General features: G+C 29.9%; 1 protein-coding gene across 1 annotated transcript; it reads right to left on the reverse strand.

Annotated features, from left to right (window-relative positions):
• Positions 1-9,957: 9,957 nt before the first annotated feature.
• LOC121113544 (long-chain-fatty-acid--CoA ligase ACSBG2) lies at positions 9,958-25,162 on the reverse strand. The gene is made up of 11 exons (XM_040707348.2): positions 24,733-25,162; positions 24,540-24,677; positions 21,710-21,897; positions 21,429-21,642; positions 14,070-14,255; positions 13,413-14,002; positions 13,243-13,354; positions 12,995-13,192; positions 12,604-12,933; positions 12,340-12,513; positions 9,958-10,697 (listed from the first exon to the last, which is right to left on the reverse strand). The coding sequence occupies exons 1-11, from the start codon at positions 24,859-24,861 to the stop codon at positions 10,203-10,205; spliced, it is 2,754 nt and encodes a 917-aa protein (XP_040563282.1). The 5' UTR covers positions 24,862-25,162; the 3' UTR covers positions 9,958-10,202.
• Positions 25,163-25,597: the final 435 nt, after the last annotated feature.

The raw sequence follows: 25,597 nt of genomic DNA on the forward strand, positions 1-25,597 counted from the left end.
GAGTACTGGCATTTTTCGTAGTTATTATGGATTTTTGGAATTTTTTTCCAAAAAATATAATTTTTTTGTAGATAACTATGGATTTTTGATAAAAATTTCATTTTTTGAGAATAGGTCTGCATTCTTGAAACTTTTTTCTAAAAAATTTAATTTTTTGTAGATAGCTATGTATTTTTGATAAAAATTTCCTTTTGTTTGAGAATAGCTGTGGATTTTTGAAATTTTATTCTAAAAAAATTAAGTTTTGAATTTTTTTTTATGAACAAGTGTGGACTTGTTGGTGTTTGGATGACGAGAAAGGCCTTTCCCTCGACAAGCACTGCAAAAATGTAGTTGAGGGGGTTAGCATCAGGACTGTAGGGTGGGGGATGGGGAGGCAAAAGAGTTCAAAAGAACTCAAAGGACTTATTCAAAAGAGTCTTGCTACGGCGAAGAAAGATTTCTTTAATTGCTGGTGTCATAAGTGGTCTCTCTACCCTCACAAGGATCTTTCCATCCGACTTTTTTTATAGCTCTCTGGACAATTTGGAGTGAAACTGTTCTTGTACGTAAGCTATAGAGCTCCAGTTAGTTAGTTAGTTTTTTTTTTTTTGTAACTAATTGTTTATGGGTTAATTTATCGAAATATGAATTAATTTCAATTACTCAACCTCAATATATTATTGAATTAGTTAGTGTTTAGAGTTCAATGGACCACCCGGTATATGGATATTTATGTATGTCTGAAGAACAACGAAAACTCCCATCTAAAGGTATAGGCAATAATTATTATCTTTGTTCTATTTGATGATAATATTTGTAGTATCTAGCAATATGAAACAAACAAATCGACAGAAGGAGTTCAATGAAACCTGTTTGTGCCTACTCTAGAAATATTCATTTTATAGAATTTATAGCTAATATACCCATATATTATATTTCTGGATTTAAATCTTATGGCTAAATTGAATATTTTACATTTAAAAAATACTCCATTTTGTCATAACGAGTAGTTCTGCTCTAGCTAACATCTGTTCAGTTGGACCCTGAATATATACAGATTTAATTTATTTTATAATACTAGATATTATGATGTGGAACAAAAATCAAGATAAGGAGAAAATTACTTCTTCTATAGCCCAATATTTCTTAGACATATTTGAGTCAATTATAGGCTTTGTATTCAAATTTGTGGGATGAATTAAGATACCTAATAATTTTGAGATATAGCTTAGAATCGCTATTTGATTTAAGAGACTTATATTGAACCCCGATTTAGCCTTTCAAATAAAATCTGTAAATTTCTCATTATATTAGGTTGGGGAAAAATAATTTCGTATTTCCCGCCCTTTAAAAAAAAAAGTATATCTTGTTCATTATAGGTCACATCGGATCATACGATAAAGCGTTGCAAAGTTGTGAGATGTGTATACTATTAAAACTTTTTTACAGTATTGCACTTGGCCGGTTCAGTTGTTAATTATCATACGTCGAGTATGGAGGTCTCAAACGAAGAAATCCGCCATATTCTAAATTTTTATTATCTGGAAGAGAAAAACTTGTCGAAAGTGACCAAAAAAAAAAATCGCTATATATACAGACCCCCGATACTCTTTCGGTTTGTGTTGCACAACAGTTGACAGAGCGATTCTCTCCTATTATTGTGACCATTAATTTTGACTACTTTAAATGTAATTTGTGGCGGCACACCCAAAGGATCAATAGGAATAAATTGAATATATAATTTGTATAAGCATGTTGTAAAAGTTGCAATTTCTCTGTCGTAAAATGCATTATTTAATTACAATATTGTTCTTTCTAATTATCAACTATACATTGAAACTTTCATTTCATTTTGATCTATTAAAACGATATGGTTATTATGTATCTATGAGTATTATACTGTGGGTATTTGAACTTTATAATGTGCCACATAATAATATACAAATATTCGTAAATTTGATTACAATAGTAAAAAATAACACCATCCATGGAATATTCAATTATTGCATAATCCACATCCTAAGTACTCTAAATTCTTCATCTCATTCCAACTCGTACAGCTTGCAACTCGTTACAACTTATACAAAATCGCAACTTGTACACAACATATATAAATAACGAGGTATAGATTAACTATATTTATATAACTTATAATAATACCAAGGGCCGATTTTAGCGGGAACGTGTCTAGGGAAAAAATAAATGTACAGGCCCTTTTCTTTCTTTCCTTTAAAATTTTTTTTTTTTTTTTTTCACTTTTATAGAAAATATATAAAAATAGGGCCTTCTTTTTTTCAAGTGACCTTATTTTCGAAGTAAAAAAAATCTTTCAGGGAATGGATGATTTACTGATATGCTTTCTCAATCAAATAAGGTTTATATAATTATATATAAACTTGTATCAAATATGACCTCCCGCTATGTAAAAATATAAAAAAATGACATGCTAACCCTAACGATTGGAAGAATGTTTGGAGAAAAGAGCAGCATTGCGGTTATGACGTTTTATTGGATAAGCTGCAATCAGATATAAGATCAAGGACATAAACACAATACTCCGTATCTAGCAACTACATGAACAAGAAATATTCCAATGTCGATCTTCAATTCTATTTTAAGTTCAAAAAGGACTTAAACTTAAAACTCCCCAACACATCCTCAAGGTTACTCTCCGTCATTCATGAGAACACGCACTAGTGATTACTTTATATTGAGATGTTTTCTATTCAAAAATTAAAGACTAATGATAACAGTTTGCGAAATTAAAAAAACAACAGCACACCAAGGAGTGACGTAGCTCAGTGGACAACGAATTCAAAATAAATATTTTCTTGAACTAAAGGAGCGTAGGTTCTACTCACGATCGCTCCTATGAACTTCAATGACAATTCTTAGGTCAAATTGAGTAATTTTTAATGTATGCATTAATATGTATATGTTTTTTTAAACTTAAAAAAGTCCAACTAGGAGAATTGTTGGTTGTCTTATTCCAAAGTTAATAAATTAATTCTGTAATGTTTACTGATATATAATCAGTGCAAATACATTGAACAACATAAGGTAACAAAAAAGAACATACACACTTTTCAGACTGCCAAATATCTCGTATGGGTTATGGTCATATTTTAACTATATAGACCTTGAATCAATATGATATGAGCTGGAAACTAGCAAAGATTTATATCCGTAAAATGTTGCAGGGATATAGTAAACAAAAAAATACTAATAAACCAAGGAGGACTTTTTCCCCGTCTTTTTTGACCAACTAAAGGTTATTTTTTCTATTGCATGCATGTAAAAACATGATTGAAAGCTGTTTAATATTCCTTAATGTAAATATTTATAGATTTTGAGAGTTTAAAGCAAATTTATGGGTCCTTTTTTGAGAAAATCGATATTTTATGTCCAATTTTCAATTTTATTGGCTCTAAAAAAAGTTAGAGCTGCAATAAGTCAAAAACAACTTAAAATTGGATAAATGTTTATATAATTGAAAGTGTAGTACAATATTATTACAAAATGATTTTAAAGTTTCCATTCGTTCCAGAACATAAGTTCTTAAGTCAAATCAATTTATCCTAAAAGAAATGACTAAAAATAATTAAATTTGAAGTTTAACTCGTATATTAAGGTGTTACTGTACCTTTGTTTCTACCCTTTGCCTCAGCTGATGTTCATTTCTGGAGACTAAAGATCTTAATCTAAAACAGACTTAATATGCCAAACTACCAATCAAAATCTCTTTGTCATCTCTTTGTATTTTCTTTCTCTATGATACAAATGTATGGATGATATAACATGTGTGTGAACAAATGGACTTCCATTGACAAAAATTGAACATAAAGTGTGAAAATTGAAGTCTCAATACATCTGTTTGTAATAGAATATCTTAAAAGTTGTTTGTATCAAAGTAAGTTTAGTATGTAGTGTTGGTAAGTTATACATATCAAACTATGAACAGAAGTAGTAAAATTGAAGAAAGGGATTTATTTTTAATAAATAGAAGTTGAATAATTTGAGTTCCAATTGTTATTTATGGAAAACAAATCGAGGAAATGCTTTCCTTATCTATCACGGTGTTACCTCACTTACATAAAAATATACAGCGTATTTTGTAGTCAGCTGTCAATTTTTCTGATTTTTCCCCTAATCAGTGTTCGAAACGTTGATTGGTTGACTTTGAATTATCTTTTTTCAGTTGTGAACAATTGTTTACAGTTATTGAATAATAATGATTCAATAATGAATTGTAAAGAATCGACTAACTACAAATTGTATCACCTTTTTTCGGTTTGTTTTTGGAGGAGAGGTCGCGTGATACAACTAATGTAAAGATGTAACTAATAAGAGGAAGAGATGTAGACAAATTAATAGTTGACTAAAAAATGTAGTCTATATCAAGGTTAATAGGAATACAAGGTTAGACCATCATGTAATTGGGCTTGCTAGAATTTTCATTCTGATGTATTGTACCGACTGCTGGGCAAGACAGGCAGATTTTGATAAGACACGCAACCACTTGTAGTCTATGACATCACAATTGCTAGAATTTTCAATTTAATGTATCTTACCAACTCCTGAGAAAGATAAATAGATTTTGATAAAACACGTAACCACTCATCTGCTATGACGTCAATATTAAAAGTGTGTTGGAAGTCGAACATCAGTCGTACACGCGTTATGGTATAACCTTGTACTTATATTAACCTTGAGTCTATATATATTGTTGGATTATTATCTTATTTTAATCTCTACTACTTTACAATATGAATAAATACTAATTTCCACATCTATCGTACCACTTGAACACGTCATATATGCGTATAATTTTGAAACGGACCTATGGACAATTTATTTAAAAAAAGTTATTATTATCTTCAAGCTTCAACAATTCTTACTTTCAAAATAAAGAGGTTCTGTGATTTGGAATTGTTTCGTGTGTAAAGGATTGAAAATATTACGATGAATTAACACTACAATTACTAACGTGTTTACAAATTTATCTCTTCGATCCATTTTTTCTTCTTATTAACAATAAGCATTTTAAATCGCTGAACCTCTTCATTTTCAAAGAAGTTTGAAGATTGTTATAATTAGAGATGTTTTTTTTTTGGTAAGAGCTCGATCAGAGGGAGGAAGCGATACATATGGTCGAAGATGTAAATCTGTCGTGTTGTTTAGCTGGCCAGTCAATTTGTAATTTAAAGAAGGGATTTTCTTTTCCTTAGCAGTTGTCATTATTATTTAATTCCTGAGTTGAGTTGTTCCTAAATAGATTCAATTATAATCAAAACCTCTGAACGTTCCTGTATGCTCATAAAGGACGGAGTGTAACCCTGAGGATTTGTTGCGGAGTTATAATTATCCCTAAGGACTCAGAGTAGAATTGTTGATCGACATCGGAGTAATTCTAGCAAAAGTCCTTGTTTATTTCATTTTCTCCTTCCTCTCTTGTCACAGCTGATTATAACTGATCTAATGAAATGTCATTATTATAATACCTTTGTTAATATCAACTCCCTGTTCTATGATTTTAGAGGGAGAAAATGAATTACTGCTATATAGAGAAAAATCTTCTTTTTAAAAAAATAACATTAGTGCAGGGAAAATATTATAATTATAGTTTAATTCATGTATATTTATTTTATTATAAAATTTATAAAGGATTCTTCTTTTAGAGGGAAATGGATAAGAAAAAAGAAAAAGTTTTTCCTTTTCTAATCGCTAAACTTAGTTTTTTCTTTAGACACATTCCTTCTTTATTTATAACATATTTTTGTTGTCATTTGTTCATTTTTATGCTTATTTTTCTTTGACAAGTGTTCTGATTGTTGATTGGTTAAATTATAATTAGCCCCTTATAAGCTGTGAACAATTCCCAACAGTTATTGAATAATAATTCCATATTGGGGGAAAATGGAATAAATTCCAATTGATTTTGTTCCTTTTGTCTGTTTCTTTTTGGCGGAAAGGTTGCGAGATATTATACATAGTGGTCTAAAAAATGTAACATTGAAGAAGCGGGATACTTTTTGGAGCTATCCTTCTTAATAAATATTTGGAGTCATTTTTAATTAGATAAATTTTTTGTGGCAAGGAATGTTTTTTTTTTTAAAGTCAAGCCTTTATGGAGCCCATTTTCTTGATATAATTAATTTAATAATGTTTTTTTTTGCAATTTTTTGTTCACGTAAAAAAAATCTCGCATATTGGGGTACTCGTATCTCACGGGTATCACTGATGTACATTAGACTGTACCGAAATGACAAACGTTGAGATTTTGGTATCGCCGGATATTTTTTATTTATATTTTATTCCTTTAAGCAAGAAAATAACCATCAAACGTCCAAAAAAAGGTTCCTTCATGGACGCGTTTAAGTTTTAAAATCTGTAAAATGTCGAAAAAAATAAATTTTTTGTGTTGTTTCATTAAAATGATTGATTTAAATCCAGTTACAGGGTTTTTATTTTAGTAAGCATTGTAGATGAAGCATATATTTTGCAACAATATTTTGATAATATTTCTCTAACTTGTCTCATGGTATGATTATTTAAGTTCCAAACATGTTGCCAAAGAATATATATTCTCTTTCGGTACCGCGTATTTTGATGTTTCTCATCAAGTTTTTTACCAAAATCTCATTTTTTAATACAAAGTGTCAAATATATTAATATCAAATATACTTTTGTTGTTCATTTATGCCAAAAAAGACACACTATTCTTCCAATTTATAATTTTGGACTACGAAAACTGTCTATTACACCCTTAAAAATACGACCTTTTTTATATTATTCCTTAATTTCGAGTGTTGATTAATGATATTTATATTTTTATATTCTATAAGTTTGATATTTGTCATTTGTTATGAATATTTAATTCCTTTTTTTTCTTCGATAACCTCTCAAAAAAGAAACTATGAATAAAAAAATTACTTCTAATTATTTATTTGTTCCATTAATAGGGACAATTAAACTCAATTTTAATTTTGCTCTGATATATCTGTCCCGTCTTTCTTGTGACAAATTTGAGCTGAAGCGTTGTTTATTTCTTCTATTGCACGTTCACAACTTTGCGTGTGCCATGGTATTTTGAGAAGTCGAAGCGATAAAGAGGCAAAACTAATCAGTTGACTTTGAGGACTCTTTCAGACATTTCACGCAGGTGGAAACTTATGCTTATTTTTCTGAATTTAAAATTAAATTCGAAGTTGTCAACGTTACCCCAAATAATTTTCCCAAGTTTCCCTATTAATAATAAATAAACACATAATAAAGTTGATATATATTATTAATACTATTTAGGACACCTGAAAACGAGTTAGCTCAGTTATTGGAACCATCGAGCTCAGTAATTTATCTGAAATAGTGGTAATTTATTTGCATAAGTTTCACACACTATTTGACCAAGTCTATGGAACAAAAGTTTCTCTATTAGTTTTACTCTGAGTATGTTCTGCTATCTTTACTATCAAGCTCTAAGCAAGAAGATAGACAATTTGGGATATCAAAAATGAGTGACAAAAGAGATGGAAGTGATTTGGGAGATATCAGTGTTCGGCCATACTGTTCACCTAATTTCAATCGGGATGATACTTCATTTATTAATATCTAGGATTGGAACAATACCACTCGACCTTTTATCACTCTAGTCATTTCTACAAAGTCAACTGATTAGTTATATCGAAAAAAAGAAAGAAAATTAAATATTCATAATGAATGAAAAATATCAAACTTATAGAATATAAAAAAAAATATGCTTAAATAAAAAATCAACCTTAGAAATTAATGAATAATAAATAAAAGGTAATATTTTTAAGAGTTAAATTGAGAGTTTTCGTAGTCCCAAATTATAAATTGGTAAAATTGGTTGTTTTATTTGCATAAATAAACAAGCAAAGTATATTGAGTAATAATATGTATCACATTTGTTATCAAAAAATGAGATTCGAGTAATAAAAATGAAGAGAAACATCAAAATACATGCGCGTAATACGTGGTACCAAAATATAATACTTATAAGGCAAGTTAGAGAAAGGTTGTTAAGATATTGATACAAAATATATGTTTCATCTACTCTACGTAATAAAATAAAAATCCTATAACTGGACTTAAATCGATAATTTTCAAGAAACAACATCAAAATTTCCTTTCTTTCGATATTTTACAGATTTTCAAATTAAAACGCGTCCATAAAGGACATTTTTTTTTGGACGTTTGAGGTTTATATTCTTGCTTAGAGGAATAAAATGCTAAATAAAAAATATCCGAAATTCCCAATTTTTGTCATTTCGTTACACCCTAATATACATTGTACATATTTTTGTCTAAATTTACATCAATTTCAATCTAAAAATTATTCTGATAAGCTACTACTGTAAATTGCACATAAAGCATTCAATAAAAGAATGAAGAACCGATATATTTTATTTGAAATGCCATATCAAGGCCAATATAAGTTTTTAAAATCAAATAAAGGTTCTAAACTATAGCTAACATTATTGAGTATCCTTACTATCCCACCAATTTGAATAGAAAGTCTATAATTGACTCAAATAATTGTATGAAGTCAAATATAATATTCAGATTTTTCCCTTTTCTTGATTTTGGGGCAAGAAAGTTTTTAAGTTGACGTAACAGATATAACTATTATCTTATTTTCTACCTTTTTTATGTTCCTTTTTGTCAGAGAGGTTGGAAGATACTATAGATATAGGGGCAAAAAATATAACATTGGACTAGTGCGAGGCTGTGTGTCTCCTTTATGTGTGCCAACACCGTTGGCCGTGGGGCTGAAACTTTGCATGGGAGCCAATTTTCAGGGTGTGGGGGTCATATAAGGAGGGCTTATTCTATACCCCAAAATAATTTTTTTGAGCTCAAGGAAACTATTTAAGGGGTCGACTTAAAAATAAAAAAGTGACGGGGTCTCCAAAAACAACTATACGAATAATACGTTTTTTAAACTTATTCAAAATAAAAAAAGTTATAAGCAAAAAAAAAAAAGAACTTGGTGAAAATTGCACTTTCAGTTTTGGATTTTTAAAGGAATATTGGACTTGTAGATAAAACAAAGTTTTGTAGAAATTTGTCTGGCGATTCGTTTGCATATAAATTATAAAAATGGATGTTTAACTGAAATATTTGTCATTTCTTAATAATTTTTCAATTGTTTTATTTTTTATTTATCAAATGCTAATTTTAATTTTCAAAAAAGAAAAGTCACAAAATGATATATTTTGGATATAAAATAATAAACTCTAATTTAATAAAATATAGTATTTTTAATTTCCAGATCATTTTATTCCATAATTATAGCGATTTTTGCAGTTATCGAGGGTTATTTTTTGACAATATTATTCTCCATAACTTTTTTGCTTTTGCATGTACAAATATATATATATATATATTGTGTTCCTCTTTACAATGCCAATAAAAGCTATAAACTACTTTTTTTTTTTTTGTAGAATTAGTGTATACTGGTTTTTTTTTACAATTTTCTTCGCTATTAGGATTGGGCATTTGTTGACAAAAATAAAAGCTGGATTTATCATCTTGATAATTTTTTTCATGTAAATAAGTTGGTATGTTATTTGAAGTTTATAACAATTTAAAAAAAAATCATAGTAATATGTTGTACGGACCCTATTTTATAATGTTCGCCCACACCGAAAGGATTTATACATAAAGAAAAAAATGACATTAACAATTGTAATTTAATTTTTGGCTCCTCCTTGTCCCAAGAAACACAGGGCAACCCTTTGCTAGTACATATTTATATTTTAACAGGCGCCATATTATTATAATGCTCGCCCGCGCTGAAGGCGTCTAAACGTTAAGAAGAAATAACGTTGACCATTGTCAATGTTATTTCAAGCTCCCTCCTTGGCTTGAGCAATGCTGTGTAACTCTTTACTACTGCATAATTATCAAATGTTATTTAACCACAAATAACAACAAATGTAAGACAAACATATATAAACTAATGATTATGTATACTGTAGGTAAGAACCACTTAAAGGAAGTAGACAATTCATTGATATTTTTTTGTTTTTGTTTAAATAACTTAATAATTTAATATCTCAATAAATTCTATCGTTTGTAAGTATAGTAAAGAATGGTTTCATGAATAAACTATATAAAAAATACAATTCAGAAAGCAAAAGGATTCCATGCACATAGATGATGACTCACTCAATGAGCCAGAGAGTTGTAGTAAAAAATCAAGTCCTTGATATTTTTTCATGTGCAGGACTCAGTGTTGGTCCTGTATTAATGATATTTTTGGACAATTTTAAATGTTCTTTATTATGCATTGAGACTGTAGAAGACTTTCGACTGGTCTCCTCATTATTTGATAAGTCCTTCTCATCCTCCTCTTCAGTCTCTGTTTCATCCATGTCTACCGCCAAAGATTCATTATTCACTTCACTCGAGGAATCAATGGCGATTTTATCGGGGACGCTGGACGACTGTTTTTCAATTATAACTGTTGTCGTATGTTCTTCCGTGACATTGTCTTGATTCGTCTCTTTTTCATCTTTTTCTGTATAATTCTCCTCAAAGTTCTCAGTAGTAGATGAATCCTTACTACTCTCTTTTTCATTGAATTCTTGTTCTTCTTGTTCTATTTTCTCTGCTACTTTGACGTCCTTTTTGTCATTATCGGAGTTTGAGACTGAAGATGAGCAGTTCTTAGTCTCGTCTTCTTCCTTGATCTGAAATTAAACAATTAAGATAAATGACAAATACATAAATAATCCTTATAAATTTTTCTGCAATACTAGTGCTGTGATTCGGCAGGCAAGTCATGTCAGACGTTTAACAGTCTCCTTAGGATGAACTTATATCACAAAAAGAATGATGCCATAGAGTAATTTGATTTTTTTGAAAGAAATTCGACTTTCTGTTAGTATTTAAAATTTGAGATCTTGTCAGGTTTTGATTGGATAAAGGGCGTCCTAGTGTCTATGTGCACATCAAATTGCCCTTACACAGGGTGTCCGCATGAATATTATTATTTTTTTTAGACAGGGAATACTGCTTGATTTTTTGAATTTTTTTTTCCAAAAAAAATTCAATAATCTATTCACAAAAAATTTCAAAATCTATACACAAAAAATTAAAACATTTCTGAAAAAAATTAAAAAATCTATAATTATTTACAAAAAATTTAAAAACTTAAATTAAATCTATAAATATTTACAGAAAATTTATTTATCCAAAAAATTAGAAAAATGAAGAACAAATATTATTTTGTTTGAAAAAAAAATGAAAAAATCTATAGTAATTTACATAAAATTAATTTTTTTGGAAAAAAAATTCAAAATCTATAGTTATTCGTAGAAAAATTAATTTTTTGGAAACAAAATTAAAATATTACCTTTTTTGGAATTAAAAAAAAAAAAATTATTCAAGGAAAATTAAATTTAAATAAATAAAAATCTAAAATTAAACTTCAAATATTAATGTTTTTATTTATTTTTATTTAAATTAATAGCTATTTACATAAATTAAATTTTTTGAAAGAAAAAAATTGAGAAATTATTTTTTGTAAAAATTTGGGAAAACTAAATTTTAATTTCTAAAATTAAACTTCTTTAAAAAACTTCAAATATTAAATTTTCTAGTAAAAAAGAAACATTCCTTAATTTGAAAGGGGCTACAGTTAGGAATTATTTGAAGAAATCCATATACATACAGTATATTTATTTCTCTAGGAATCACCTTGGGTATCACACATTGAATTCAAAAGAATAACTTCTCCCGAGCGCGTTGTCCATGAGCTACGGCGATTCCAAACCTATTTTCTGCACTTCATCGTAATACAAACTGCCCTAATCTTTATTAATAATAATCTTATTTTTCTGACTAGTTATTTAATATTTGAACTTTAATTAAAAAATTTAATTGTCTATGAATACCTATGGATTTTTACATTTTCCTTGGAACAATTTAATATTAGTTTGTTTTTGTAAGTTTTTAATTTGAAATTTAATTATAGATTTTTTTTTCCAAAAAAATCAGTTTTTTTTATTTACTTGTCCACAAAATTTAATTTTTTGAGGAAACTATTGATTTTTTTAATGTTCCTTTTTATTGGTTAGATGTAGTTGCACTCATTAAGCATAAGTAAACATTTTAGTATTACATTTTTTCCATCTAACTTAGGAATATTTTGGTGAAATACATATATATAAAGTATATTTCTTTCTCTAGGAATCACCTGGGCATGAGCGAACACCCACTAAGTTCAAGAGAATAACTTCTCCCGAGCGCATTGTCCATGAGCTACGGGGATTTTTTTATAACGTATATTTGAAAAAAGTTGGAAAACAAACTGCCATAATAATTATTTACCTGAGTCAAGGAATGCGAATGAACTGCAACTTGAACTGCTTCATCAGAAGCGTTGGCTCCACTACAATGCCCAATTTCATCTTGATTATTACCATACATGGCCTGAATACAGCTTTTGTGCCTCTCAATGATGACTGGCCTTTTCAATCGTCCATTAAGCCCAATTTCTCCATTCTGAAGGAAGCAAAAAATAACCAAGTAAGTATAAAATATATGAACATATGTCAGGGCCTTGACACTATTTTTAATATTTAAATATCTCACTTGATAAGTAAATTGGTTATGAAGGATTCTCCAATCAGAAATCATGTTGATTGTAGTCCTTGCAGATTGATTGACCCTATCAATACCTGCCTGAATGACATGACGAAGACCCTGATCCAAACTTTCAATCACGTCTGCAACTGTTTTAACATTAAATCGAGAGTACCTGAACCATTTTTGAGATTCCTCTGTAAGGTCAGAGGAGGGCACTCCTGTTTCTTCTGTAATGATCGTGTCCAATGTAAGTAAGGTAGTTAAATGATCTTGATTTTCACCAATGACAAGTGCCTGACTCACACAAGGCAATTCTAGACGGATCAATTGCTCAATCTATCCATAAGTAATAAGTAAGTTATTTTAATTGTTATATAATTTACAATGTTGAACTTACCCTTAAAGGAGATAAAACTTGGCCGCTAGCTAATGTTATGAATGTATCTTGTTTACCAATTACAACGGTGAATCCATCGAGATCAATGAAGCCCAAGTCGCCAAGCCTTAGACATTGCTCTTCTGAAGGAATAACCTCTCTTGTTTCCATTTCTTTATTCAGATAACCCATGAACATATTTCTTCCAGTACATACAATCTAAAATCAAAAATAAACAATAGACATCAATGTAATGACTCAAGTTTTACCTCTCCCGTCTCTGCATCCAAACCCTCCGTAAAAGGGGTTGCAATTGTTGTTTGTTCAATGTTCATTTTAACACCGGGAACGGGCTTTCCGGTGGATCCTATTTTGCAGTATCTAATTGAAATAAATAACAATTTCAGTCATATTCAATGTCCTACAAAATAATTATCACCTTTTCGGAATATTGGCTGTGAGTAGTCCACAGTTTTCAGTTTGTCCAAAAGTCTCATGAACCACAATGTCGTATCCAGAGAGAAACCTTAAAACCTCTCGTGCCATTGGAGCACCTCGACTAAAGAATACAGTACGCGAGGTAAAGCCAAGCATTTCTTTGTATTTTTTTGTGACTGTATTTTTTGCAAGAGCAGTTTGCCATTGATTTAACTTTCGAGTGGCCTTGATTTTTTTTTGCTCATTCAAGTGTTTATCCCTTAGAGTGCAAGAAGACCAATCCAGGACGATTTTTTGAATCCCTGACATTGATCTCTTAAGATTACGCAATTTGTGAAAGATGCGTTCGTAAATAAGTGTTGGAGCAAAGAGAACCGTGGGTTGAACATCGAATACCGTATCAAAAAAGGCATCACCTTGAGTGAGGAGGTTCTTATTACTAGAAATACAAAGAGTTCCAACAACACAGAGTGTATAATAGATATCAATGATTTGAGCTGATATGGAAGACAACGGGAGTACTGATATAAGGATTTCTTCTCCAGGAGCTGGCATGCGATTGAATCCAGGTGCTCGAATTAATCCCATGGACTATTCAAATGAAAATAAATTTAATGATGAGACTCATATTTGAGGAATAGTCAGTAAAATAACTCACAGTTTTTGCACACCAAGTCAAATTGTCGTGAGATATCATAACTCCCTTGGGTGTTTCATTAGCTCCGGAGGTGTAAATAATGGTACAAACCTGGTTGATTGCTACTTTTTTTAGTCGATCTCGGAGTCGGTCATCCGTAAGGTTGTGACCAAGTACAATCATTTCTTCCCAAGAGAGAATTATTTTCTGCAAATAAATGAAATCAATAAAATTGTTTCTTGTATTAAAATATTTTATAACTTAAGGTAGTCTCATAAAGGGACTGAACCAGTCGATCGGTAAACCTAATGCCTTCAAAGTTGATAATAATCGGGAATACATTTAAAATAGTCTTAGAACCAATTTTTTTTAGTTAAAAAAATAATTGGGTTGGTCAAAAATATGTCAGAATTTGAGGAATAAGAATAATTATGGTAGATGTAATTATGACGAAGATTAAGAAATAATAAAGAAAATTCATCCATAACATGTCCACATGACCATTTTAATTTACTGAGGCAAATGTCAAATGACTAGTTTAGTAGGGTTTCTTTATTTACGTAGGTGATATTTTTATATTCATCACCTTCAAGATAAATTCTGAATGACTTTTTTTAAAAACTAATACATAAATTGACACTTTTTGACAAAGTTTTAAAAAATTTAAACAATATCAATATAGTGCTTTGCATGTTGTTTTTTGTATAAATTTTTGACAATAATTATACAAATGTATTTTTTTGATCAGCATCTGTATAAATATATTGAACATTCTTACAAAATAATTACATTTTATTTGACAAATTTATCAAAAGTTTGACATCAGCCATTCTCCATATGTACAATATGTGGCTACCTATTTTGTACGTACACAGGATCTAGAGAAAGCGTTCCAAATGTCCTCTCTTAAAACTAGCTCTGTATATTTGTATGTATAGTAAAATTTGATCTAACGGCTACCTGCTTTAAGTGTGTCATCAAATTAAGCGGCCATATCGAAATTTTCAAATTAAGAATAGTTACAAAATAAATAAAAGAAAAAAAAAAGGATCACCAGTACTAAGCGCTCATCATTTTTAGAAGAGCGATAAAATTCCTCGAATTGTCGCTCATTAATATAAGTTTCTATTACTTTTTCTGTTTCTAACTCATGTGAGATTAATTTTAAAGATTGCAAGAATAGACGGTGAATTTATGTATCAAGATAAGCTAAAATATTTTTTTCCATGCTGTATTTGTGACTCTCTGCTTTTTTCGGTTTACCAGTTTGCCTGTTATGTAACTGGTAGTTTCAGAAGGCTCTGATATGGGTTCCCTCAGAGACACCACCAGCTCCTTCCTGTGTGGAGATACCGTTAGAAGATAAGTCTTTAATTTTTTGTTAACCGATTTTCCCTAATGAAATACGATTTTCTTATATGTTATGTAGTAAATTGACATAAGATCTAATAAGCTTACTCGAGCACAAGTTCCAAAACTTGAGAAACCTTTGTTCAAGCTCAAGTTAATTATCAGGCTTAACTGGATGATAGTACACGAAATCTTGTTAATACATGTGGTTCCCCAGGCACACCAAAACACAAATAAAAATTTCTGGATATACCTATATTAATTAAACAAATTATTTTATTATGATAAGCAATTGCAAATAATGTATGGTTGTCACAAATCGAACAGCACACTTAATATTGCAATATATTGAATTAAATTGCAATTATAACTAGTTGCCAAATTGAAATACACCTATACGAGCGAAAAAATGAGTGCCTCTCATTTTTATTTTGAGCGAGAGTGCGCTATTACCTTCAAAAATGAGCGGGAGCGGAAGTGTAGAACCAAAATTAGTAACTTAGCGGAATCGCAAGAGCGAGCGCGCTCAGTATTTCTTCGGGGGAATAATGCTATGGTAAATACACCCTGAAACAACGTTGGTATAAAACCTACCTTCCCACACTCCTGGTATCAAAATGGATCCCAACAAAGTTTCAAAACTATCCTACCGAACAGAAAAATGATGTTTGAGTCTGTACTGTCTAATATAGTTACAATACAAGTATTAACTTGCTGTTAAACACAAAATAATGGATTCTGAAATATCTGAGTACATGTTTAAACAAGTAAAAATTGAATTGTTCAAAAATGATTCCACCATTTTCTGAGATAGCATAAACCAAGGATGTACAACCTGTTATCCGTGGGCTGCATTACGGGCCTCTTAATGTTTAAATGCGGTTCACTACTCATTCTCACTTCCAGTAGTATTTTTAAGTAAAATTGTCACATCATTATCAAAACGCGTAGAACACGCATAATACGTACAAACATTGAAAAATATTTCTCAATCAATGAAATTTCTTGAAAATTATATCATTGGAGAAAAAAATTTTAATGAGAAAATAGCGATTATTTTTTTTTCCAGCTAAGGCAAATTTTTAATTTCTTCAAAAAGATGAGATAGTCCTTCGCTTAAAATATAATCCTGCGGATGCCCCTGAGCAGGACTCCTAGAGTAACATTTTTTAAGCAGTTTGGCCTTAAAAAATTAGATTTGGTCTTAATTTGAAATAAATATGTATTAAATAGTTTTTTTTTATCAAGCCATTTTTGATTAAATTAAATTTAATATGTAGCCCATTAAAATATTTCAAGCGGTTTTATATTAAAAGGCTGGACATCCCTGGCATAAACAGTTTTAAGATAATTAAAGCAACTATAGCTCTGAAACTTTGTCTAGACGTATTGTTACATATTTGATAAAATACATCCAATTTCGACAGGATAGGGGTTGAACAAGTCAAAATGGTAATAAACATGATAGGATCGTCAGTCTAGTTGTAAAACATTAAAAATGAAATAGGGTAGACATTGACGAAACAGCGTATAAGTAGAGTCATAAATGAAAGTTCGATTTAAAAAAGTCTGAGAATATAAATAAATTTTTTTCATGTACCAGGGTAAAATAACTTTACCTACATACTTTCAAGCGTACCTATACCAGACATGCACTTTTTTTTTGTCAGGTAAAGTAATATGGAGCTTCTAATCCTTAAAAATAAAATGGATAATATAATTAGTACTTAGAAAAAAATTTGAGAATTGGGTCAACAACTCTTTTATACCTTCCAAGTAAATCATTTTAAAATCCGTTAAAAAGTGGATTTTATTTTTTATTCGGAATATAATTCCAAGTTTTCTTAGCTCAAAAATAATATCAGTGTTGATTTATATTACTCAGTTGAGTAATAAATTACTTATTACATATTAGTAATGAGATATTACTCCGTAGAAAATTAATTTAGTATTATTACTTATTACTTAGAATCAAGAGAAATAATATTATTTTAAGTTATATTACTTACTTTTTCGATATCCCTTTTATAAGGTTGGCAATGTTACAACTAATTCGGCAAGTTTCTTACATTCAATAATGATTATTTTAATACTTGTTATTTAATATACAGTCCTGACGTAGGTATGTTAAATATTTCTAACTTTGACTCGTTGAATTTACAATTTTACCTCCATAACTATTTATTATCTGGTTCACAGACAGTTTATTTTGGCAATTGTATAAATGCTAAAACATAGTGGAAGGTCCTTTTAATTTTTCAACTTTGAGTTTTTAGTTTAAAAATAACTCAAGACTTATATCAGAAATAAACTGATTACCCCTTCTTGACAGTACTGTAGTTTTTTGCAGCTCGTCTTCTGATCAGATTAAGATTTTCTATTAATAATTTGTGTGATAGCAGATTCAATGGAGTAATAATAAGTAGACTTAGGGGTTGTGAGCGATTGTTTATCGCTCAAAAAATTGCTCACTTTGTCATTTTTGGGAAACATTGCTTATTTTTCTAAACTGGTATGAAAAAAAATTGTATCCTAGTTAGATTACACAATAATTCTTTTATGATATTTTTCGAAGGAAAATTCACTTGCAAAAACCATTCTTTATTAGGCTCTCTTTTTGCTGTTAAAACTATGTATATGATGATATCAGGGTTATATTGATTGCAAGATGGGACATTTGAGGGAGCCAGATTATGACAATAGCTAATTAGGAGAAGTTGAAATTTGGCCCAAAATTGACTGTTGATAATTCCCTTGAATCTTGCAACAAAGGATAAATACTTAGGTATGCGTCAAATTGCGAAATCCTGAATTTCCATTTATGCAAAAGGACGTATAATCAGTGGTGGTGAAGATGAGAGGCATTTTTCTAACAAACCTCCTTAATATCTAGCCAACTTTAAGTTTGCCCCAATTACTAATGTGGACGTTAAACTGTGTTTTAGTATATTTAAAACTACTAATATTGATCGAAGCCAAAACTTAATGGACGAAAATATTTCTAATATCTTGATTTGTCGATATTATACGTCAAAATTAATCAATACATTATGATAAATATGTAACAACACTAACTACATTGAATGTATATTTTGCTTAAACATAAATGCTCATTTTTCAAAATTTTAGCACCTTTTTTTGCCCAGTTTGGACAATAAAATTGCTTGAAAGTCCTAAATAAATTATTACATATGGCTCAATAGAAAATAAATTTTGTTTAATTACTTATTACTTCTTTAGAAAGTAATAAATATCGTTATGGTATATTATTATTAGTTACTAGAAAAACAATGTAATTATTACAGTAATATATTACTAACTAACGTGTTACCACCCAGCACTGTTAATAATGATAGCTAATAGTTGACTCCTAGGACGAACGAGTCTACGAATCAAGTATTCAGCCACATACGAGTACTGTTATAATTATAAATGACGTTTTCTTCATAGATACAGAGTGGATTTCCCCCTTAAAGATAAAATGAAGGTTAAAAAAACCAAAAAACAGTTATTTTTATAACATATACCTTTAGGTAGAATTTCTATTGAATAAGATACTTGGAATGGTGTCCTGACTTACATAAAGAAGGAATTTGAGTACTATAAAGGGGCTTTTGAACAAAGGGATAATAATTTAAAACCCTATAATTGCTTCTCTTATTATTTTATTTTTTTACTCAAATACATAGTACATAGAGCCCTGTGTAAATAATGTGTTGGATTAATCATGACTTGAATAGTATCAAGTTACAACAAAAGTACCTTTCATGCATCTTAATTGACCACTTCCTCTTCATTTGTATATTCTTATATGTATAATAATATATTAGGGTGGCCCTTAATAATAATTGTTTTACTTTTACTTGCCCCACCCTACTCTATTTTATGCCCTTCGTAATAAAACTTCGCTCCGTAAATATCTTTGACTTTTATTGATATTTGATGATGTTTCTCGCATTTTCTACCAGTTGCACCGGAATCATAGGTGGCATTACCCCTCTTTTTAAGGAATTTATATAGTTTTAGCAGTAAGCATTTTTCTTTTAATATTTCAAAATTAACAGAAAAAAAAAATTCAATTTTTCTTTTACAGAAAAAGGATATTTGTTCAAATTTTATCCCTCTTAAAAAATTTTAAGTAAATATTTTTCCCAAAAAAGTAGATTTTTTAGTCAAATTTGCTATTTATATGTGAAAGTCAACCCCTCAAATGCCACTGATGACGTCACCATTATATAATTTACCCCTCCCCACTTCCAAATAATTTCCGGCACCGGTGTTCCCTTTGTACATTGAAAAATTAGACCAAAAGTATCAAATTCTCCAATTTTTTAATAACATGAAGTTAAAATATCAACTTTTTCTGTAGGCGTAAAAAAACTTTATGAATATAAGAATGCCCTTACTGATAATTATTATTTGTAGTTTTAATATTCAATCCTTTTTAAAGGATCAATGAGATAATTTATTGTCCTAACAAAGTACATTATCCAAAAAAACACCATTATTTCGTGCTCTCTTCCTTTCTCGGCGTTGGAATTTAAAAAAAAAATTAAAAAACAAAACAAAAAAAGCAATGGTTAAGAAATTTACAATTTTATTCAAAATCATAAGAGACAAGGCTGGACACTTCTGAATGTCACTCAAATGTTACAGTTTTTGACAAGACAATATATTTTTACTACTAGAACCGATTGAGAGTATACTCCAATCCCTACTAAACATAAAAGGATACCGGGCTATTAATAGAACGAGATGATTTCAGTTTTTTTTTTATAATATTTTTTTTCTTCTTCAATGCTTCACTAAGCCCCTAAATAAGTCTTTATTTGAATCGTATCAGTAAATTTATTGATTTCAAGTCTGTAAAAAATTTGAAATATCAAAAATGTACCATAAATAAAAAGCATAGAAAAATGTGACTAAACGTTTGATTTCTGCCAAAACTAACAAATGAGCTGAAAAATCCCGTGCTTAACAAAGTAAACTCTTTTTTTTTTGTTAAAAATGAACCTTTTTAAAATTATGAGAATTATTTTTTATTTTATTTATATTCTCTTTCTAGTGCGAAGTCCCCATAACACTTTTCAAGCCATTGCTTAGCTTGAACGTGTTTTTTTTTGCCCATTAAGGAGCAGTGTAAAATTAAAATACAATTTTTTGGTCAATTGTTTTAAAAATAACAAAAGTAGCGTCACACTTGGGACAATAACTTTACAAATTAAAGGACAGATTGCTTTTTGAAGGTTGGTACAAACTGCACAAAAAATAAAGCCATCTATGTAGGAAGCCTGGGACTTTTCAGCCATGTTTTATGTGCCGTATACATAATCTTAGTTAACAGATATTAAAGTAAATAACTTAACAGAAGATCCCAACAAAATATATTATTTAAAAAAAAAAATATTTACCTTGTTAAGGTTTGTCAAACTTGTGTTAAATCAATTAGCAAAAAACTACCAACTATATGCTTCAAATTCAATACTGAACATAAAAAATAAGAGTCCACTAATAGCTAAATCACACTGATATATAGCTTTAAAACTTCTTCATCTTTTTTTTTAGCCTAAATATACCCCATTTTTCAAAGAAAACTTATCTTAATATACAAATTGTTGTGTTCATTGTTACTTTAATTAATATTACTTAAGAAATTATCAAACCAAATAATTCAATTTGACTTTTTTCTGTCTTGAATTGTTTTCTTTTTCTACGCAAAAAAAAAAAAAGAAGTCTTTGGAAAAGCACTAAGCTCATTTCATAAATTTGATGTGGAAACTCTAAAAAGGAATTATTGTTTTTTTGTACTTTCATCGAGTTTAAAAGTATTTAAATATAAAATGTAAGTGTTCTTAAATAATACTTGGAAATTGATCCTTTGTGTATTGTATAGCCAATATATGTACATTTCTATAAAAATGTTCAAATTGAATGAAATTTATCTTTTGTGGCTTATTCTTAAAATATTAGAAAAGTATATTCACATAGCCTACCTTAACCTTACATACTGATAATTAATTTGTAAAATACCTTATGTGTTCTGTGGAGCCTTCGTTTGTCAGATAGAGGAGGGTCTCCGTCAATTTGTATAATGGTCCTTAATTCTGGTAACTTGTGTTGAATGAGAAGTATTTTCTTGAGAAAAGCCTCGTTTTGAACAACAATGACGTCCGCTTTACAGTCAATACAAATTTTGGCAATCTCATCTGGACTTAACCATTTATTTAATCCTACTGCAATGCCGCTGGAGAGTACATTGATATTCATTTTGTGGAGGAAATAAGAATAAATTACATCAGAGAACAACATACCCTGAGAATATAGCTGCAACGTCAGATACGATCCATTCCGGTGAGTTGTTTCCGAGAATGGCTACAGAGTGATGACGATGAAGTCCCAGGTGTATAAATGATTTTGCTACTGTGTTTACTTCCTTTAAATATTGTTCATAGGTCCAGGAAATCCATTCTTCATCGCGCTTAATCTTAAAAGCTACGACCTAAAAAAGTTTGATGGCAATTGAATTATTTTCCGTGATGAAAAATTTGGGCTTTTGAAAAATATTTTGGTGGTAAATGTATCATTAAATATTTAAAAGCTCAAAAAAGTGCAAGGATATTATTTGACGAATCAAAATCGTTATTATTTTCGAGTATCTTTTTTGTTATACCGAGTATCTTTTTAGTTATACCGAGTAGTTCATTAAAATCCGAACACTTTGAATTTTAAACTTTAACAAGATATAATACATAAATTAACAATAGAATTTCATCAAAATTAATACTATAAATAGATGTGTGTTTGAACTCTTTTAATCATTAATGTAGTTGCACTTAGCGGGGATGATTAAAAGAGTTTTGGCTGACAGTGGCTTTGACGGCCTCTCTGTTTGGATGACAGACACTGCGGGTCTTCTCCTCAATATGCATCCAAAATTGTAGTCAGGGGGGGTTGGTATCAGGGCTGTAGGGAACTTAAAGCGTCAAAAAAGAGTTCAAAAGAACTTAAAAGACTTATTCAAAAGAGTCTTGCAACGGAGGAGATGGGCTCTATCCTCACAAGTCTATTTCCAACCTCTTTTTCTATAGCTCTTAGGACAGTCTGGTGTAAAATCCCGAGATCTCTTGCAAGGCACCTCATTGACTTGAGGGGATTGGCTTGAGCTGTTTTTTTTAACTCTTCCGTGTCCAGTTTGGCCTTTTTGATAGATCCCTTCTTCCTCTCAAACGTTTCGGACTTGCCTTTGGCGTAGACGGTGTTACTGGAGACGCACAATTGCTTGGCGTGCACGAATAAAAATTCGTAGATTACGTTCAAGAGTCATTTTCTCGAATTAAACGCAGGTTAGAGCGCTCAGATTTGTTTTTGTTTTGTAACTATTTTTTTATAATTTCATAAATCGAAATATGAATTATTTTCAATAACTCAACCTTAATTAATGATTGAATTTGTAAGTGTTCAGATTTCAATGGACCACCCTGTATTTTTGATCCGTTAATCTTAAAAAAATCTTGAACAAAAATCAAGTAAAGGAGAAAATCCCATTTTTTTACTACTTATATAGAACATAGAGCCCCCTATTTCATAGACATATTTGAGTCAAATATAGCTTTTTATTCAAATTTATGGAATGAGATAAGATACTCAATAATTTTTATTATGGTTTAGAGTCTTTACTTAATTTAAGAGACTTATATTAGCCCACATATGACCTTTTTTATTTAAAATTTGTCAAATTATCATTATTTTATTGTGACGATCAATTTTTGTTACGGTAAGTGCAATTTTCGGGGCATTCGATGGGTTAATAAGAATACTTTGTTGATAGTCATTTACGTAATACGAATACAGCTATACTCAATTTAAAAAAAATATCATTCTAGCTTGCTTTTGTGTTGACGGGCCCTATTTCTTATATTTAGAATAAATTCCAGCCATTCTACAACAAAAAAGCGTGGAAAATAGACTCTACATATATTCAAATTTGATTCCTCGTTATTTTATAACTTACATAAAAATATTTTGGCTTTGACTCTTTTTCTCCTATTAGGTATAATTATATTATTATATGTATCAATTAACTTTGCTTCATTTCAAGTTCATAGTAATTACAAAATATGCGGAAATCAAGGAAGAATAAAATAACTAATGTAAACACATTTCATTATTTTTTATGTACAAGATACACTCAACACCTCCACTACTTATATATAGATATATGAAAGACCTTTTCCCAATAATAATTAAAGCTTTGAGGCTATAGTTGAAGAAGGCATTATTTATTTATATCATAATGTATATAGATTTCCATTATTAGGTTGATCATTTCCATGTTTGAAGTTATTTTGCTCAAAATTGAAACTATTAAGTGATGTATCGGTCCAAAGTTTTTCAAGTTGAGTCCAGTCCGTCCTACATTTTCAGGACGCGTCCGAATGGTACGCAAAAGCCGTCACAGAGAACAATATTTGATAAATTACTTCATCACAGATTTATCTAGTAGTGATGTCATCATAAATCAATCTATTATACTTTTAATAAGGCTGATTTAATATATTAAGTCTAAATTAATAATTTTGACAAAATATTCCCTTGTTTTAAAGTTACTTTTCTATAATATTAGTGAGAATGATGCCTTTTAGAGGGCGCTCTAAAGTTTGGAACGTTTTTAAGGACCAAAACAGGGACGAAAAAGTACAGGACAGTACTGCTTTTAAGAACGGATGCAACATTACAAAAAATATGTTACAAAACTTTACAGGAATAATTATAATCAGTGAATATTAATTTCATATTGTCAAATGTGAAAAATGATAATTTATAATCTATTTCATGGATATCTTGAAATTGACTTTACCCACACTAACCTTTGATTCTACTAATTAAATATAAGTATTTTTTTGTTTCATTCAAATACTAGCTAAAGGGAATCATTCCTAGCATAATATAATTCATTATCTGACGTAATCTGTATTAGATAATAAATAAACTACTCAATTTCATAATTACATAATCGACTATTATTTGTAAGTGATTATATTATTGTTATAAAGCAAATTAAATAAGTACATAGGAATTTAAGGTTATTGAGTACCCAGATGTAACTTCACTCTAAACTTTTTGCACATAAACTCAACTTACGTCTGGATAATTCTCAGCAATATTTTGTAAGAGTGTGGGTACAGAAATGGGCTCTTCTGAGCCAAGACCATGCTCAACCTTGCGTAGCTTGACGCAACCATTTCTCCTGGTTGACGAAAACTCTTCTGCAGGAAGTATCTGCAAAAGAATAGGGTTGAATCAATTGTCTGGAACTTGAAGAAATACAACTCACTTGATCAGGTCCATTCAACTGTGAATTTGAGTTGATTATTTTTGTGGCATTTTGGTGCAATGCCGTCATTAAATGAACTAAGCCCGAACCGGGTTTCGGAGTGGCATCCTTTGTTGCGTTACGAATCATTTTGAGGATATGTGGAAAATAAAATTAGCACACGAGTGGCACAATTTTGTAATTCTTTTAGAATAATTTAAAATTCACTTCACTTTGCTTTAATAATTATAATTATCGTTAATTATTATTTATCTACGCACATATTTCAAAGTTTACTATAACACATATAATAATAATATACAAATTCTTTTGGATCTCCGGTTCGCTGCTGGCCGATTTAAAACTAACAGATAAATCCAAGATTATAATTTTTTTTCTTTCTTGAATATTTTGTTGTAAAAAAAAAGATGTTAATATACCAAAGGGAGGGGTTTAATAATATGATACGCTTTTTCATGTTGGTTTTCAACACGCCCGTTCAAATGTTGTTGAGTATGTGGTGGAGTCATGAGTTGCGCTATTACCACGAAATGTTTCCTTTGAGGAACAAAAACTATAATTTGCATCGTAGCAACAACATCTCTTCTCTGTTCATGTCAATGTCTTTCCTCAGAAGTAGCACCAATGTTTGAAATCAACAGATGTGTGGCACACATCTACATATGCCTCTGCCTATATTTGAAAGAGTTACATAAGTAAACAGGTAAGACAAAGGGATTCCCATTTTCTAGACATGAAATACGATCTCAACATGAGTTAGACTCCCTATTCACATGACGCATATCCTCTTAAATATAAAAATGAGGTTCTTTTCGAAACCTAATAAGCTCCAAGAAGCATTAGATACTCTTAAAACCATTAATTT

This window comes from Lepeophtheirus salmonis, chromosome 2, assembly GCF_016086655.4.
Source record: "Lepeophtheirus salmonis chromosome 2, UVic_Lsal_1.4, whole genome shotgun sequence".
Taxonomy (NCBI): Eukaryota; Metazoa; Arthropoda; class Copepoda; order Siphonostomatoida; family Caligidae; genus Lepeophtheirus; species Lepeophtheirus salmonis.